Below are 17,624 nucleotides of genomic sequence, written 5' to 3'. Positions count from 1 at the left end.
TGTAAGCAGCACTTCTCCTCTGGAATGATTTACAACGATGATGTGAATGTGTCATTGATTATGACTTCAACTGCAGAGAGGGCTGAACTGGTCCGAAAGCTGCCTGCATCTTGGCCCCTCTGATTTCCAGCACAGAAATCTTTTAATTCAAGAAACAGCCACATAAACTAGGGAAATCGCCACCTTCCTTTCGTGCTGCTCATGTATCACGCATGCCTGGGCTCTCCAAAGCTTATTCAGTTCTGCCTCTCTTCACCAGGCATCCTTAAAATTAGCCAATCACAGGGCAGATGGGGGAGCCCAGTGGGTAAAAAGGTACTTACTGCCAAGCCTGTGGACCTGAGTTTGATCTCTTGGGACCCATACAGTGAAAGGAGAGAACCCGCTCCCACAAGTTTTCTGCTGACCTCTTCATGTATGCTATGGCAAATGTGCACCATGTGTGTATATACTGTGTGTGTGTGTGTGTGTGTGTGTGTGTGTGTGTGTGTGTGTGTGTGTGTGGTATAGCCCTAGCTGTCCTGGAACTATGTAGACCGAGCTGCCCTCAAATCAGAAATTTACCTGCCTCTGCCTCCTATGTGGTGAAATAAAAGGTATCTGGCTTATACCCTAACTTTTTAAAGAATTAGCCAACATCCAACCTCTGCCTAGCCTGGTCCTGTACATCTTGTACTAGGGTCCAGCCAGGTGGGTCTGCCTGGTCCCTACTACATGCATCATGCCCAATCCCAGATCTACCCTAGTCCCACATCCAGTGAACTAGCCTAGCTTGGTCATCCCTGACATACAACCACCACTCACCTGCCCAGACTTAGTGCCTATCATCTTGGCTCCATCTTCTTACACAAAAACTAATGCCAAGTAGATCAAAGACCTAAATGTGAAACCTGAAACTGCTGGAAGAAACATAGGCCTGCTCCGGCAGATACAGGTACAGAGAAAGGACTTCCTGCATAAGAAACTAAGGCCACCAGCTAAGAAAATAAGTGAAGAGGAAGCCAACAGAATCTTTGCCAGCTACACATCGAACAGAGGAGTAATCCAGAATACAAAACTCAAAAACCAGAAAGTTAAAAAACCAACCCATTTTTACAAAATGGGCTAAGGTTTCTCAAAAAAAAAAGAAAACAAAAATGGGTAGTAAATACATAGAGAACTCCTTCTAGTCTGACTCCAGGCCATTCACAGTGGGAAGAGGAAGATGCATCAGTGCTACTGTGTCACTATTCCTGGAAGAAACAGCCCAACACAAGCCTGGACAGACGCCGGCTCAGCAGAGGGCACTGAGCCACAGTGAAGGGCAAACCCTTCAGACTTCAACTTCGATCTCCAGCAGGGAGTGGAACTGCAGAGGGTGGGCGGTGGGACAGGAGAGCAGCGCAGTGCTTGACAAGGGACACCTGTCAGCCCTGCTCCCTCCCTGCTGCTCAGGCGCGGGCACCCTGTGCAAAGGCCTGGCTGTAGCAGGGTCCTGCTAGAGTGAGCTCCGGAGGGCACTTCCAGGTTCCACGTGTGCATGTACACATAGACAGAATTTGTGAGATTAAGGAGTTCACTTCTCAGTGAAAAGGACTGTTCTTGATTTTACAGCAAGAACACTTCTTTCTTTTTTCTTTTCTTTTCCTTCCTCTCCTCCTTCCTTCCTTTTTTTTTTTTTTAAATTAATTAATTTATTTATTATATGTAAGTACACTGTAGCTGTCTTCAGACACACCAGAAGAGCGCATCAGATCTTGTCACGGATGGTTGTGAGCCACCATGTGGTTGCTGGGATTTGAACTCTGGACCTTCGGAAGAGCAGTCGGGTGCTCTTACCCACTGAGCCATCTCACCAGCCCCCCTTCCTTTCTTTCCATGTCTAAAATGGGTTATTTGGTAGACAGTAGATGAGCAAGCCTCTTTTATCTCAGTGTTTAAAAAGATAGGAATGTATAATTGCACAGCTCTTATTACTGTCTCCACCGAGAGTCCTAGACAGAGAAATGACCTGAACAGACCAAGGCGAAATGAGGGATGGCTTTAAATACTGCTGGCATCCGCTGACTCGTTTGTGATCGGAAGAACACATGGTCCCTCCCTTGTACAGTTATTTTAGGGAGTTCCTGAGTCCTCTGCAGACTGACTGAAGAGCCTGTCCAGGAATCCAAGCTTAAGACGCTGGGGCTAAGGAAGACATTTTTCATCTAAGCCTTCATGACAGCAAAGCTACCAACCATCTTGGAGTCATTGGTGGCAGCGTGCTGTATACAACTGGGGAAGACTAAAGGTCACATAGAAACCCATGTTCTGTGTTTTTATCGCTCTTATGTCTACTGGCTTAAAATCTGCTGCAGCTTAGAGTTAATTCATTTTGTTGCTGTAAATGACAGCAGAGAAATAGCCAGGCTGTTTTCTAGGGGATAAATCCTACACAGGCAGGAAGGGACAACAGGGCAGGACCTAGGAGGTTAATTGGGTTGTAGGAGCAGTAAGTAGGAGCTGGGGACAATCTGGTAGAGGGCTTTAGAAGCAGGAGCACTCTGCTGCTGCACTCTGGATGGACTGCCCTGCTTCTATCATAGTGCACCAACTAAATCACAGAAACCACACGAACATTTTCACTAAGTAAAACAGAAGAGTGATTCAGATTTAGATTAGAAATGAAAGCTTTCAGTAAAGAATTACAGTTTTTATTTGCAAAAGTCGAAACTGCTCATATCAGTTACCAGTTCAGAACCTGGGTTCCCATGGGGTCCACTGCATATAATGAGTCTGTCACTTCTTGCCAGGTTTGGGGGCCTTTTCTAGGCCTTGGATGTATTTTCCAGGGAGCCGATACTCTTCTACAATCCAAAAAGAAAACCTTCAGCCGAGCCTGGTCTCAAGTCCCTACTGCCCGTCTGTCCCTGCTTCCCATGTCCCTTGGGCCCTGTAACCTCCTGCCCCTCCCTATCCATTAAGCCCAGTGTGCTCCTCCCTGCTGTCCCTGTTTTTCTAATACATGACACACCCTCCACATCCCGTTCAAGCTCATCTCTGGTGACACCTTCTCAGTTGGATCATTTACCACACACTGAGGATGAAGAGTGTATTTTGGTTGTTTATACCTTCTGGCTACATCTAGATCAGTGGTTCTAAACCTTCCTACTGCTGTGACCCTTTAATATAGCTCCTCATGGTGTAGTGATTCCCAATCATAAAATTATTTTCATTGCTACTTCATAATTGTATTTGCTACTGTTATGAATCATACTGTAAATATCTGTTTTCCCTGGTAGTCTTGGGCAATTTCAATGAATGGGCCACTCAACCCCCAAAGGAGTCACAATCCACAGGCTAAGAACCATTGATCTAGATGTACTGAGAGAGAAGGCCTAAGCTCTGATCTGGCGCATGATGTTCTTAGTCCCAAGCCACCACATGGGCTCTTCACATACAGAAGCTCAATGAAGGACGTGAATTGCTGTGGACTGTCATAGACATGAGAAAACTCTACTTATTAAGCATGTGCTATGTGCCAGTCGAGACACAATGCCTATCTCAAGTTATATTTTGCAGAAGGTTCAGACATTACAGAAAAAAAATTAGTGTCTGATTGGATACTAATCAGAAACGTCAACACAATCAAGAAGCACTAATGCTAGTAAGTTTTGCCACTGTCAAAGGGAAATGGGCACTACCCCTGAGCTGAGCCAGTGAGCAGTGAGGACAGACAAGACCAGGGCTATGAGGTACACAAGGCAAGGGAACAGAAGGCAAAAAGCAGGGGTATTTGTGAACAGTAGGAAACTAGCTGGAGTAGAGTTAGGATGTGTAAGGAGGAGGAAGAAAGCCTGCAGGAAAAACAAGGCAGGCTAGGAGGGGCTTGTTCCTGAAGGCACAAAGAAGACACAAAGGCTCTATAGGGAGAGCAACAAGATTATATTTACTTTAGAGAGCTGACTGAGGCAGAACTGAGGAGGACTTAAATGAAGGACAAAGAAGAAGCTAAAGACCCAGAGGGAATCAAAAGAATTTTGGCTCCAAAGAATAAAAAGATTCAGAGCCCAGCTACAGTACTCAAGAGTTAGGTGAGTTCCAGGCAGCAAGGTACTGAGTTTCGCTGGATCTCAGTTTTCCCATCTGCAATACAGGCAACAGTCTTGCAGCATAGTTATAAGCAAAGAGATCCCTGTCAGCACCGCTGAGCTCCAGGCACTGCCAGGGCTCACCACATCATTTCTAGAAAGGGAAGATCAGAAGGAAAGCTAAGAATATGTATGCCAGAGAATAGCGATTCTGAAAGCTTTGGTGCAAACACTGGTTTCATCTGCTCACTGCTACAAACTCGTATGTCTGTGTACTCAACTCATGAATGCATAGACTATTGCTCCTTGATGAGGTCATGTCCCATTTTACACCCATTGTAAGTTGAAAATAGGGTAAACTGAGGAGCTGGAGAGATGGCTCAGCAGTTGAGAGCATTTACTGTCCTTCCAGAGGATCCAGGTTCAACTCCCAGAATCCACCTGATAGCTCAAAACTGCAGCTCACATCTAAAACTCCAGTTTCGGGGGATCTGATGCACTCTTCTGCCCTCTGAGGGCACCAGGCACACACATGGTGCACAGACATACATGCAAGCAAAACACCCATGTGCAGATAAAATTACTTTAATTAAAAGAGAGAGAGAGAGAGAGAGAGAGAGAGAGAGAATGAGAATGTGGCGAATTGAGAAGGCACATAACCCAGCCAAGAGGGCACACCTTAGCTAAGTGCTCAGCATAATGTGGTGCTCTGCTTGTGTCTCCACTAGAGTCACATGACTGGTGGGGGGGTGGAGACACTTGCTGCTGCTACCTAGCATTCATCGGACTGTCTAGGCAATGCTAGATCTGGAAGAGAAAACCTAAGTACAGTTTCTATGGAATGTCTATCTCTTGCACCACTGTGAAGTAGACCCACTATAAAGACTGTATAGACACAGTTAAGATGGTTAGACTCAAGTGAGTCAGAGGCAAGAGCGTTGCTAGGCCGCCCAATGTGTCTTCTCAGAAGGGCTACTCACCAAGCAATAGCTGGCCAAGGTGGTGGATCTGGTTTCCCTGGACCTGCACCTGCAGACTGTCTTTGGACCCAGGGGCAGGAGAGACGATGGTGCTGGCCTGACATCGCTGCTGGAGAATGGCAGCCACTGAGCACGGATCTAGACCATAGGTCTCCAAGTTCCGGACCACAGTCACCTGAGGACAGGAAGCTGACAGTGGGTGTTTGTGGTATGTTCTCAACTCTAAGGACCTTTGGGCAGCCACTTCACCCATATTCCATGATGGTTCTCTATCCCTGGAACTCTGGCGCCTTTCTGTCCGAATAGTTTATACTTTCATGTTTCTAAAATGACCTTCTCTACCTCATTCAATATATGTGTTAGCAGATATTCTATCTTACCTATGACATATATTTAAGGGTTTTTAGCCATGGGGAATTTAAGATATAAGTAAAATAGTATGGTGCCAAGCATGGCGATATACACGTTTAATCCCAACACTTAGTAGGCAGAGGCAGATGGATCTCAGAAAGTTAAGAGTTTGAGGACAGCCTAGTCTACATAACAAGTTCTAGACCAGCTAAGGCTATATTAGGAGACCTAGTTTCAAAGTTAGCTACGGTACAGCAGTGTGATGGAATACACACCCATTCCCAATCTCGACAGTTGTGAACTCATGGTCAGTCTGAGTTTACCCGCACCCCATCCACTCCTGGCTCCTACATAATTTTATAACAAACCCTACACTTACGATCCTTTCTTTTTTTTTCCCCCAAATCATTTCATATATAGATATTTTAGTATGTATCTCCAAAGGCTAAGGACTGCTCTTTTTTTGTTTTTGTTTTTGTTTTTTTGAGACAGGGTTTCTCTGTATAGCCCTGGCTGTCCTGGAACTCACTCTGTAGACCAGGCTGGCCTCGAACTCATAAATCCGCCTGCCTCTGCCTCCCGAGTGCTGGGATGCTTTTTGATTTTTAAGACAGAGTCTCAAATAAGTCTCTCTGACTAGCTTCAAACTCTCTTACAGACCAGGCTGGTGTCTAACTCTGGGATTTACCTGCCTTTGCTTCCTGGAAGCTGGGATTAGAGGCAGGTCCCACCAGGCTGTGTGAGATAAGGAATGTTTTAAACATAAAAGCAAAGCTATGACCTCAACTGAAAGAGAAACTGACAGCTGGCGAGATGGCTCTGTGGGTAAAGGTGCTTGTTGCACAAGCCTGGCGACCTGAACTCTGTGCCTGGGACCCACATAAAGGGAGATGGAGAGAAGCAACTCCGCAAAGTTGACCTCTGACTTCCATACATGCACTGAAGCATGCACACCGCCCATCCCTAACCCCCAAAAATGGTGATGACAATGTTGATGATAATGATAATAAAATGTTTTGTACAACAGTCCCTTAAGATCACATAGCTAGTCAACAACATGGCCCTTTTCTGTTATTAGCAACAAATGAGAAGAGTGTGACGTCGGGACAAAAAAGGAAAGCATTGACACTGTTTAAAGATCACACTCAGGGGGCTGGTGAGATGGCTCAGTGGGTAAGAGCACCCGACTGCTCTTCCAAAGGTGCAGAGTTCAAATCCCAGCAACCACATGGTGGCTCACAACCATCCTTAACAAGATCTGACTCCCTCTTCTGGGGTGTCTGAGGACAGCTACAGTGTACTTACATATAATAAATAAATAAATTTTTTAAAAAAAGATCACACTCAGGGTCAGAGGTGGCTCAGTGGTTATCAGCACTCGCTGCTCTTCCCAGCAACCACAGGGCAGCCCACAACCTTTTAACTCCATCTGATGCCCTCTCTGGCCTCCATGGGAACTGCATACATGTGGTATCCAGACACACATGCAGATAAAAAACCCACAGACACAAAATAGAAATTAATAAATCCTTTATAAAAATAGTAATAAAAACCACAACCCAGGGCTGGAAAGATGGCTCAGTGGTTAAGAACACTAACTACTCTTCCAGAGGACTCAGGTTCAATTCCCAGCAACCTCATGGTGGCTCACAACTCTCTATGACCTCAGTCTTAGGGGATCTGACACTCTCCTCCAGCCTACACAGGCACCAGGCATACACGGCACAAAGACATGCATAAGGCAAAACACACGACACACAAAATTAAAAATCTGTGTGTAAAAATGACAATCCCTCTCTTGCTTTGAGACAGCTAGAGATGATAAAGGCTTACCATCAGGGAGGCTGGGGAGGGCTGCTATACAGTGTCCTTTGAAAGGCTATGTGCTTGCAGGGGACTGCAGACATGCTCTTAGATTCAAAGAGGCTTTAAGAGGTCACATTAGAAAGCCAGTCTCCTCTCTGATACATGAGACCCTGACTGCATCTTCCCCAACAAGTGGCCAAAAAAAAAAAACCCTCCTCAAACCAAAATAAAACAAAAAACAAAAACTCTTGACCTGCAGACCTCCAGGAAACAACGCATCACTTTATGAAACACCAACTTCAGTTTCAGACAGTTGCATTATGAATACAAGATTTGGTCTTTAGATACACAAAAGCATTTGGTGTATTGTCTGGCATGGGATTGTTGCTAATCAAGATTAACATGCATGGTTCTCCTTTAGGGGCTACTTCTTGCTAAGTGCTTAGCCTACACACAGCCTTCATTTGACCACTGAAGTAACTCACAAGGCAAGTATTACCTCCAGTCTTCACAGAAGAAAACTGAGGCACTAGAAAGTTCAAGAAGATGCTCAAGCTCAAGAAATGAGAAAAGGCCGCACTGGAATTACAAAGCCTCAGCCAAGTCCTCCATTTTGAGCGCAAGCCTGGGCGTTCGGGATTTCTATCTCTGTCTCTCCCCTAGCTTTGCAGACCAAGGGTGTGCCTTTGGCAGACAGAGGACAGTGTTCAACATGTTTTGAGGGCAGCTATAATTTGCTCCTTACAATTTCATGTTCACAAGACACAATGTTTACAAGCTGTTTTCACTGAGCAAGGCCCAAGAGGTAGACTGTAAGAGACAGAGGCCAATAAAGTAGTATCAAGGAAAAAACCCACACTAAAATGGTATTCACTTTTCAAACAGGCTCTAGCAAGTTTCTTAGTACAAGTTTCCAGAAGCCAGGAGGGAGTGGTTTAATGACACCTTTCACCCAGGACCAGTGAAGGCACACAGCATGCTCTTCCAAACCAAAGTTTCCAATCACATCAGAAAATCAGACCTTAGCAGGGAAACTAAGCTACCATTCCCAAACTCTGGATCTTTCTTTTCAGGGTGGTGGTAGGGGTGGAACCCAAGGTTTTGGCATAGGCTAAGCAAATGCTGTGACTGAGCTGCACAGCTCCCAGCTCCAATAGATTTTAAATTACCTTTTTATTATAAGTCTTCAGTGCAAGGGTGATATCAATTGGGCAGAGTTTCCCTTTCTTTAGAATGGGTTCCTGGCCAGGAAATGTCACTTGGTAGGCAGGCTGCATATTTTTCAAACACCTAAAATGAGAATTTGAGTTATAAATAGATGAAGGCAGCCGGGCGTGGTGGCGCATGCCTTTAATCCCAGCATCCGGGAGGCAGAGGCAGGCGGATTTCTGAGTTCGAGGCCAGCCTGGTCTAATAAGTGAGTTCCAGGACAGCCAGGGCTATACAGAGAAACCCTGTCTCAAAAAAAACCCAAACAAATAAATAGCATCAGACAGCATCTCTCTGCATCCTACAACCATGAGCACTGGGTGCAAGTTTTTGCAGCACACTGATTTGTAACTGGCTGCAGATTAGAAGCACTGACACCCCCTGGGGAACAGAACCACAGACCAAAGAACTCAGTGTCTCAAAGCTCCTCACAGTGTAGCCAGAGTTGACATCCATTGACTTCGAGACAGGAACATCAGTGACTTGAGCACCTGGACCTCCTGGTAATCTGCTGCCCCCTCTGAGGAGGTTACTACTTGTCTCAAAAAGTGCTTCCTGCCGGGCGTGGTGGTGCATGTCTTTAATCCCAGCACTTGGGAGGCAGAGGCAGAGGCAGAGGCAGGCGGATTTCTGAGTTCGAGGTCAGCCTACAGAGTGAGCTCCAGGACAGCCAGGGCTACACAGAGGAACCCCGTCTCAAAAAAAAAAAAGTGTTCCCTACCAGCTTCCAGCCTCCACACACTGTTTCACATGTGTCACATATTCTAGCAAATGCAGTTTTTACTTAATAGTCTGCGTGTGTATGAAGTGAATGCATGCATATCTGTGTGTGTATGTGAATGAGTGCAGGCATCTGCATGGCATGGTGCACCCATGCGTGGAGGTCACATTCCTCAGCTTTCACTGTTTGGAACATGGTCCTTATGCTTTCTCAGCTAGAGACACTAGGCTTTCTGACCCATGAGCTTCCTGCCAGGGATCTTTATGTCTGGCTCCATCAATCACAGGACTAGGATTACAGAGGCGGCACACCTGGCACTACCTGGGTTCTGGAATTCACTCGGACGCTTATGCTTCACCCACTGAGCCACCTCCCAGCAATCTGTAATAATAATAATGTATCTTCATAGAACATGCAACTCTACAGCAGCTCATGCCTGCACCCAGCGGCACAAATTCATGGCCAACTTAAGCTATGTGGTGAGCTCGTCTCAAAACAAACAAAACAAAATACAAAAACAGAAAGCCAACTCAACTCTGCCATCACAGCACAGAACACCTAACCCTTTACTAGATGAGGCTGTGCTCCAATAGACTCAGGAACAGGATAGTCTGCATGAGCTACACACTTTGCTGGACCCAGTAGGAATTATTTTCAGCTATGGTTCTACAGAAAAAAATATTAAGATTCTTTTCCTTTGAAGACAACTCCCCAGCCTTAAGTAATTCTTTTATTCTTATTATTTCTAGTTAATGTTTCTTTTCTCTCTTTCATGTTCTTCTAAGTCATAATGGCTCAAACTGTCACCAAAGCTCTCCTTATCAGAATTACTCGAGTCTATGTTTTTGGAAAGAAAGTCAGACTTAATAGTGATGATTTAGGGCTGGTGAGATGGCTCAGTGGGTAAGAGCACCCAACTGCTCTTCCGAAGGTCCGGAGTTCAAATCCCAACAACCACATGGTGGCTCATAACCATCCGTAACAAAATCTGGTGCCCTCTTCTGGAGTGTTTGAAGACAGCTACAGTGTACTGTACTTACATATAATAAATAAAAATAAATAAATCTTTAAAAAAAAAAAATAGTGATGATTTAGCTGGGTGTGATGGCACACACCTTTAATCCCAGCACTTGGGAGGCAGAGGCAGGCGGATTTCTGAGTTCAAGGCCAGCCTGGTCTACAGAGTGAGTTCCAGGACAGCCAGGGCTATACAGAGAAACCCTGTCTCGAAAAAACAAAAAATAAAAAATAAAATAAAATAATAAAAAGAATCGATGATTTGTATAGGCAGAAGGTATGTATGTACTTGATATGGATATCTGTGGATGCAGGCACGTCAAGTCCCAGTCAATTCTGGGTTCTTCAACCACCCTCTACCTTGTTTTGAGGCAGAATCTGTCATTGCACCTAAGCTCATCAGCCCAGCTGAGCTGGCAAGCGAATGAACCCTGTTCCCTGTTCCCAGACAGTGTGGTTAACACGGACCCCGCAACAGCTGGCTGTTACATGGGTACTGGAGAGCTGAACTCAATCACTCACGTTTCTGCCACAGGTCCAGGCTAAAGATGGTGGGGACCATTGTGAAATTCTGTGGTAAATGATAAGGACAGTGGTGCAGCAAAGTTGAAAGGGACTCCTGGTCCCTGTTACCTGGTCAGGAGACAGTCCCATGGGAGCTTTGTGACCAAGTGCTGCTCATTTTTCTCTAAGACGCAGTCACATAAGATAGGGTCCAACTTCACCAGACTAAAGGGAAAACAGAGGCATTAAGGCAATTTCAGATCGACCATTGCAACCAAAGTGAGAGCACCCGTCATTTGTGCCCTCTGCGCCATCCAGATCACTGAGCTGTGGGACCAGAGGCCATCGGGCAGGAAGGCCAACCAATGGGAGGACAAAGAGGAGTAAGTGGTGGAAGAACATAGGAGTAACCAGGACTCTTAGCTCAGTTCTGCTGTGTGATCATAGCTTTCAAGGCTTGATTCAGTCAACAGGCTAGCGAGGAAGGAAGGAAGGAAGGATGGATATGGTATTGTGGTCATTACAATGTATATATGGACTGAGCTGTTACATAACATCCCAGAGACCCATATAGTTAAAGGAAGAACTTAGGGCTAGTAGCGTGCCATCTATAGCAATTTATAAAGAAAAGTCATAGCAAAAAGCCACAATGACTTTAATACTTTTTCAAAGTTGCCTTTTTTCTGACAACAGCAATATGCACTTGAACATCAGTGGCAGACATACGTGAGATGTGTGTATTCAGTTTATGGACCATGCTGACACCGTGTGATTGATCTGAATCCCAGGCAACAGCCCAGGGTTTACAAACACTGAATCTGCCTGTTTCTAAGCCGCTGTAATTATCTAGTCTCGTTACAAGACTCCTCCCCATCCTTTAATTTTAAAGTTCTTACATTTATGTATATGTCTCTGTGTGTACAGGTGCACAATGCTAGGTGCATAGGTGGAACAATTTGCAGAAGTTGGTTTTCTCTACCGTGTGGGTCCTGAGGGTTGAACTCCTACTGTCTGTCTGTAAAGATGAAGCCCCGACCAAACAAGAGTCCATTCTGAGGCTCATGCCACTCACTTTCTGTTGTCTGTATCCACCAGGCTGTTTCTCTTGGCATAGTCAGTGATGATCCTTCGGACCTCGCTGCCCTCAAGGGTGCTCCCCTTCCTAGGAGAGAGAAGTAACCAGAGGTTAGTTAGTTCAAGCTGGACCTGGGGTACAACTGCAAACATTCACACTCCCTGACTAACAGGGCACTTTCCTTGGCTCGCACTTTCCTTTTCTGCTTTCCCTAAGGGAGGCAGGCAGGGCTACATGAAATGCAACTGCAGATTGAGAGGCCTAATCTCTCATTTACCTAACCCAAAAAGCCACCCCCAGGAAGGGAGGTGTGATACTGCATTTAGAAGGAAGGTGGGCAGGGCAGGTGTGCCAGTCACAGGAAAACACTACTCAAGATGAGGGGAAAGTGCAGGCAGACCATGTAGGGAGAAAAGGGATTCTCCCCAAAACTCACTTGTGGCCAGACTCCAGGAAGAGCTGGGTCATGTTGGCTGGGACACAGTAGAGGGATTTTATATCTGGAGGGAGATAGGGCTGTTCCCTGGTAACTTCCTGGACAGTCTGGGAAGTCAGGGAAGGCTCGGGGATGACGAAAGACGTGATCCTGAACCCAGCAAAGAAAACAAAAGCACACATTACACCAGTGCCTTGGCAGTCTGGGTCTGTGGCCCAGTGGCCTTAAATCAACTGAGCTGCGGTGACAGGCCCTGCACTTACCTTGGGTGCCTCCAGTCCACAGCCACAATGCTCTCCACCCCTTTGCTCAGCTCCTTGACCTGGACAATCTGCTCCTGCTGCATGTGCTGCAGGAACTTAGAGAGCTGGGAAGAGAGGCCAGTATAGGGGACTTCACTGACCCTGCCCATGGAGCACCTAGGAGGGCCAGGTATGCTGCGAGGTGGGGACTGGAGCATTGTGACCCAGTTGGTTCCCATTAGACTAGGAACCAAAACTACAAACACGCCTGCAACTTGAGGAGCTACTGATAGAGGGCTGGAGAGACGACTCAGCAGTCAAGAGCTCACCCTGGGGGCTCAGTGGGCAAGAGCTCACCCTGGGGGCTGGAGAGACAGCTGAGCAGTCACCCTGGGGGCTCAGTAGTCAAGAGCTCACCCTGGGCGCTCAGTGGGCAAGAGCTCACACTGCTCTTGCAGAGGACCCAAGTCTGTTTCCCAGCACCCATACTGAGTGGCTCACAACTGCCTGTAACCCCAGCTCTGGAAGCCTCCTCTGGCACCAGCACTCACACATCTACACATAATTAAAAATAAAATTAACTTTTAAAAAAGCTGCTAAACTAATTGGTGACGCTGTCAGACTCTTATCAGATAGAAAGGAGCCACAGGGGAGAGAGGAGTGGGTGCTTCGGCCCAAGGAGAGTCTCATTATTTCCCATTACACCAAAAATCACGAGGCTTCTAAGTTCTAGCTTGAGCCCCGTCTACAAAGCTTCCCATATCCATCTTACATCACATGTACTCCTACATGACTGTGTAGACCTGCAAAGAAGGTGCAGGCACTTACCTTTTTATAGCTTGACTTCTTTATATCCAGTTGCTGTCCCTCAGGACTAGAACAGATAAAAAGGCAAGTTAAAAGGTTTGGTACCTGCCTGACACAAAGTGACCTTCTCAGGCTGTCCCCACCCTACCCCCATAGTCCAAAAGAGTCCACAATTCTAGAGCTCTCTACCCAGTCCCATATCAGAGATAGCCAGGGATGATAGGCTACTGTGAGTCAGAACTCTCCAATGGCACTTTTGTGGTAATGGAGCATCTCTGTCTAATATGACAGTCACTAGCCATCCATGTGACCATCAAACACTTGAAATGCCTACTGTGATTGGGAAGCTGAACTGTAATTTAAATGTAATTTGCCACATGTGATTAGTGGCCACTGTGAACAGACAGCTGTAGAGTCCCCTCACACCAAATCTCCTATAGCCTCACAAGTTCCACTTCAAAGTGAGCCTTACCAAAAGCAAGCTCACCCCAAGGGAAGGGAAGCCAAGGCTATAGCAGAGTTCATCCAACTGCACTCTGGAGCCTATTGGCCCAGCCACATTCTCTCTGTTGTCTTCAGTCACATCAGTCCTTAAAACAGCGACCACAGCAGCCTGAAACACTCAATTATTTACTGTCTGCCTCTTCATAGAAACAGTCTACTGATGTCTGCCGTAAAAGCAGTTTTAGAGTAACTGGGGACAGAGGTTCCTAATGAAAGCTGTGATTTCTCTCTCTCCTCGGGACTTACATTTTCTCTTAAAACCTAACATTCAGTAGCTGTGGGACTGTCAGGGAGACCATCCTAGAACCCACGCAAGACCTGTCCAAGAAAACGTTCTGGAAGCCCATTTCCAAGTCATTTGCAACCCACTGTGGACAAGACAAACTGCCAAGGATCCCAACAGCACCACTGACCTGGGTGCCTTAAGGCCATGAGTAGACAGTGAGAGATTGGATTAATTACCATTTTCAAAAACACAAGAGTCTCAAAAAAGCACAGCACATGCTGTGAAGCAGAGCAGGCTAGGAGTATGCCAGGAATGGCTTCTACTGTTTGCTGTTTATCTATTTATTTAAAAGGCAGAGCCATTGGGTGGTTTCATTCACTCACTCACTCACTCATTCACTCACTTTTTTTTTTTTTTTTTTTAGAATATTAGAATATGGTTATTGTATCGGTGTTACACTAAATTGGTTTCTTTTTTTTTTTTTTTTTTTTTTTTTTCAGGTTTTTCGAGACAGGGTTTCTCTGTATTGCCCTGGCTGTCCTCGAACTCACTTTGTAGACCAGGCTGGCCTCGAACTCAGAAATCTGCTTGTCTCTGCCTTCCAAGTGCTGGGATAAAGGCGTATGCCACCACTGCCCGACTAAATGGTTTTTTTTGTTTTTGGTTTTGGTTTTAGTTTTTCGAGACAGGGTTTCTCTATGTAGCCCTGGCTGTCCTGGAACTCACAAATCCGCCTGCCTCTGCCTCCCAAGTGCTGGGATTAAAGGCATGCGCCACCACCGTCCAGCTAAATGTTTTTTTTAATTTACTTTATTTATATGAGTATATTGTAGCTAGCTGTCTTTTTTTTTTTTTTTTTTTTTTTTTTTTAAAGATTGATTTATTTATTATATGTAAGTACACTGTAGCTGTTTTCAGACACTCCAGAAGAGGGCGTTGGATCTTGTTACGGATGGTTATGAGCCACCATGTGGTTGCTGGGATTTGAACTCCGGACCTTTGGAAGAGCAGTCGAGTGCTCTGACCCACTGAGCCATCTCACCAGCCCGTAGCTAGCTGTCTTAAGGCGCACCAGAAGAGGGCATCAGATTCCATTACAGGTGGTTGTGAGCCACCATGTGGTTGCTGGGAATTGAAATCAGGACAGGACATCTGGAAGAGCAGCCAGTGCTCTAACTGCTGAGCCATCTCATTCATGTTAAAGGCAGATTCTAGCTGACTGACACTCACTGAAGAGCTCATGTTAGCCTTTTAATTCACTTCTCTCTCTCTTACCTTAGCCTTGCAATTACAGGCCTGAGCCACATTCCAGTTGTGGGATATTCAGAAAAGACCCTCACAACTGGGCAGTGGTGGCGCATGCCTTTAATCCCAGCACTTGGGGGGCAGAGGCAGGCGGATTTCTGAGTTCAAGGCCAGTCTGGTCTACAGAGTGAGCTCCAGGACAGCCAGGGCTATACAGAGAAACCCTGTCTCGAAAACAACAAAAAAGAAAAAAATGCTGAGGAGGTGGGAGCTGAACCTGACTGGCTCCACCTTCAAAGTCAACACCCCCTTTCCTGGTGGCTACACTCTCAGTGGGGTAGGCTTCATACCTATTCTCCTCCCAGGAAGGGTGGGGTAGTACAGAAAGCTTCCTGACAAAGGCTGTTTGGGGACTCCTGTAGTGTATGCTATGGTACCTAATTCATAAGAGACAGCTCAGAAACACCTCAGCAGGATGAGCAGTCAGAGGATCTTGAGAATTTTAATCTAAGGATCCTTTCACTGGATAAAATTGTTAAAGCCAAGAACCTAATTTACTTGCCAGACTGACTTTCTGCTCTGCCCTTCCCACAGCATGTCACTCAGCCAACTTCTACCACCACACCTTCCTTTACCACCAAGAACAACTGTGAGGCTGCGTTCGAAGCCCCCACCCAGCAGTGCCTTCCGTACCAGCATGAGAACATGTGACTGCCAAGGAAAGTGCTGGTGAGCAACGGGAGGTCAGCTTTCTTGACTCGACTCTTCAGGGCATGCAGGAAGCACTGCAGTAACAGATCATCCATTTGCTCTGCAAGGAAAGGAAAGAACCACACCCTTCCTGAGGCTTGAACACTGCCTGGGCACACTGCAGACTCTCTGGCCCCTCTCATCACCTAGGCTTAACACCAAAGCTCCCAGGTTGCAGACTTTTATGTGTGTGCTCACACACTGTAGTGTGACTGGCAGTCTGAAGTTGGACTTCCCAAGTCGGCTCCGCTCCTTCCTCCATGGGTTAGCTCTGGGGATTGAACTCAGGTAGTCAGGCTTGCACCAAGTGCTTTTACCTGCTGCCTATTGAGCTATCTCACTGGGCCTCTTCCAGACTCCTGAGCACTGATCCTCTAAGGGTTAGCCCCACAGGAAGGACCAAATCCACAGTGCCGCACTCATGCAGAGAAGTTAGGGCCAGAAGCCCGAAGGGCTCATGGCTCAAACTATACAAATGGCAGACAGACAGACAGGCAGGCAGGCTCATAGGGGCATGATTTATGTAAGAAGTACAGAACTACTGCACATCCAAAGAAGGGTTCTGCCCTCCTCTCCAAGAACAGCAATGCCATTCTAATATGAAAGACAGGCCTGGGCTTTCCACCCCTAAGCCATACCCTGAAGGGGCTTGCCGTCCAAGGAATCCTGGCTTAGGGCCCTGGAGCTGCTGTTCTCAGAGGCTTCTGGGAGAGGAACCTGCCCATTCTCCTCCTCTCCCTCCAGGGTCAGGCTCCTCAGGTTTCCTTGCAGACCAAGGTGCACCTTCTCTTCGCAGCTATCTGTGGGGTCCAGTGGGGCAATGGCAGGTGGAGAGGACTTGTCTCCAGATCTCCTGGAAAAATCTGATGTCAGAAACACCAAGCAGTAGCTACAACACTCGCCCTACCCTGATCAGGGCAGTCAAATCAGGTGGTTAAAGTCAGTAGAGCCAACAAACAGAAGAACCCAGACAGACAGACAGACAGGCACCCCAGGCAGCCAAGCCATGTGTGCTCATCTCAGCTCGACTCAATTATTCTGAGCCCAGAAAAAGTCCTCTGCTCTGCAATGCACCCAGGCTAGCTGTCCTCTGCAGAGTCCAGGCTAGCTGCTTCCAAAACACACTCTCACTCACTCTCTCTCTCTCTCTCTCTCTCTCTCTCTCTCTCTCTCTCTCTCTCTCTCTCTCTCTCTCTCTCTCTCTCTCTCTCTCTCTCTGAAGAGCTTAGCTGTAAAATGTTTGCTAACTGGCAACATCCCAAGTCGATTCTCAATATAACAGATAAAGGAAAAAGAAAGCAGTTAAAATAACCTCTAAAAATGTTTCCTTCATAAGAGCAAAAGCTAGTAAACCGCCATGAGTTAAATATGAGCTGGGTGGTGATGGTGCTTGTCTTTAACCAGTACTTGGGCAGAGGCAGAGAGGCAGAGAGGCAGAGAGGCAGAGAGGCCGAGGCAGGCAGATCTCTGTGAATTTGAGGCCAGCCTGACCTACAAAGCAAGGTCCAGGACAGCCAGGGCTATACAGAGAAACCCTGACTAAAAAATACAAAACACAAAATACAAGAACCAGGTGTGGTGCCGGGCGTGGTGGCGCACGCCTTCAATCCCAGCACTCGGGAGGCAGAGGCAGGCGGATTTCTGAGTTCGAGGCCAGCCTGGTCTACAGTGTGAGTTCCAGGACAGCCAAGGCTACACAGAG

At 46.6% G+C, this 17,624-nt stretch overlaps 1 protein-coding gene across 2 annotated transcripts in view; it reads right to left on the bottom strand.

Annotated features, from left to right (window-relative positions):
• Positions 1 to 2,642: 2,642 nt before the first annotated feature.
• The window catches only part of Eif2d (eukaryotic translation initiation factor 2D), a 21,398-nt gene continuing 6,416 nt past the window's right edge, over positions 2,643 to 17,624 (bottom strand). Inside the window, exons 6-15 of one of the 2 annotated variants that reach the window (XM_021199422.1) lie at positions 16,561 to 16,775; positions 15,866 to 15,983; positions 13,219 to 13,264; positions 12,412 to 12,515; positions 12,149 to 12,298; positions 11,710 to 11,799; positions 10,767 to 10,862; positions 8,356 to 8,476; positions 5,030 to 5,204; positions 2,651 to 2,825 (exon numbers count right to left, since the gene is read on the bottom strand). In XM_021199422.1, the coding sequence (XP_021055081.1) occupies positions 2,758 to 2,825; positions 5,030 to 5,204; positions 8,356 to 8,476; positions 10,767 to 10,862; positions 11,710 to 11,799; positions 12,149 to 12,298; positions 12,412 to 12,515; positions 13,219 to 13,264; positions 15,866 to 15,983; positions 16,561 to 16,775 (1,183 nt within the window). In that variant the 3' untranslated portion in view covers positions 2,651 to 2,757. Of the gene's footprint in view, positions 2,826 to 5,029; positions 5,205 to 8,355; positions 8,477 to 10,766; positions 10,863 to 11,709; positions 11,800 to 12,148; positions 12,299 to 12,411; positions 12,516 to 13,218; positions 13,265 to 15,865; positions 15,984 to 16,560; positions 16,776 to 17,624 lie in introns of both variants that reach the window. The other variant, XM_021199424.2, reaches the window with a different exon arrangement.

This window comes from Mus pahari, chromosome 5, assembly GCF_900095145.1.
Source record: "Mus pahari chromosome 5, PAHARI_EIJ_v1.1, whole genome shotgun sequence".
Classification (NCBI taxonomy): domain Eukaryota; kingdom Metazoa; phylum Chordata; class Mammalia; order Rodentia; family Muridae; genus Mus; species Mus pahari.
Note: the sequence above shows the minus strand (reverse complement) of the source record. Positions and strands in the feature narration are given on the sequence as shown.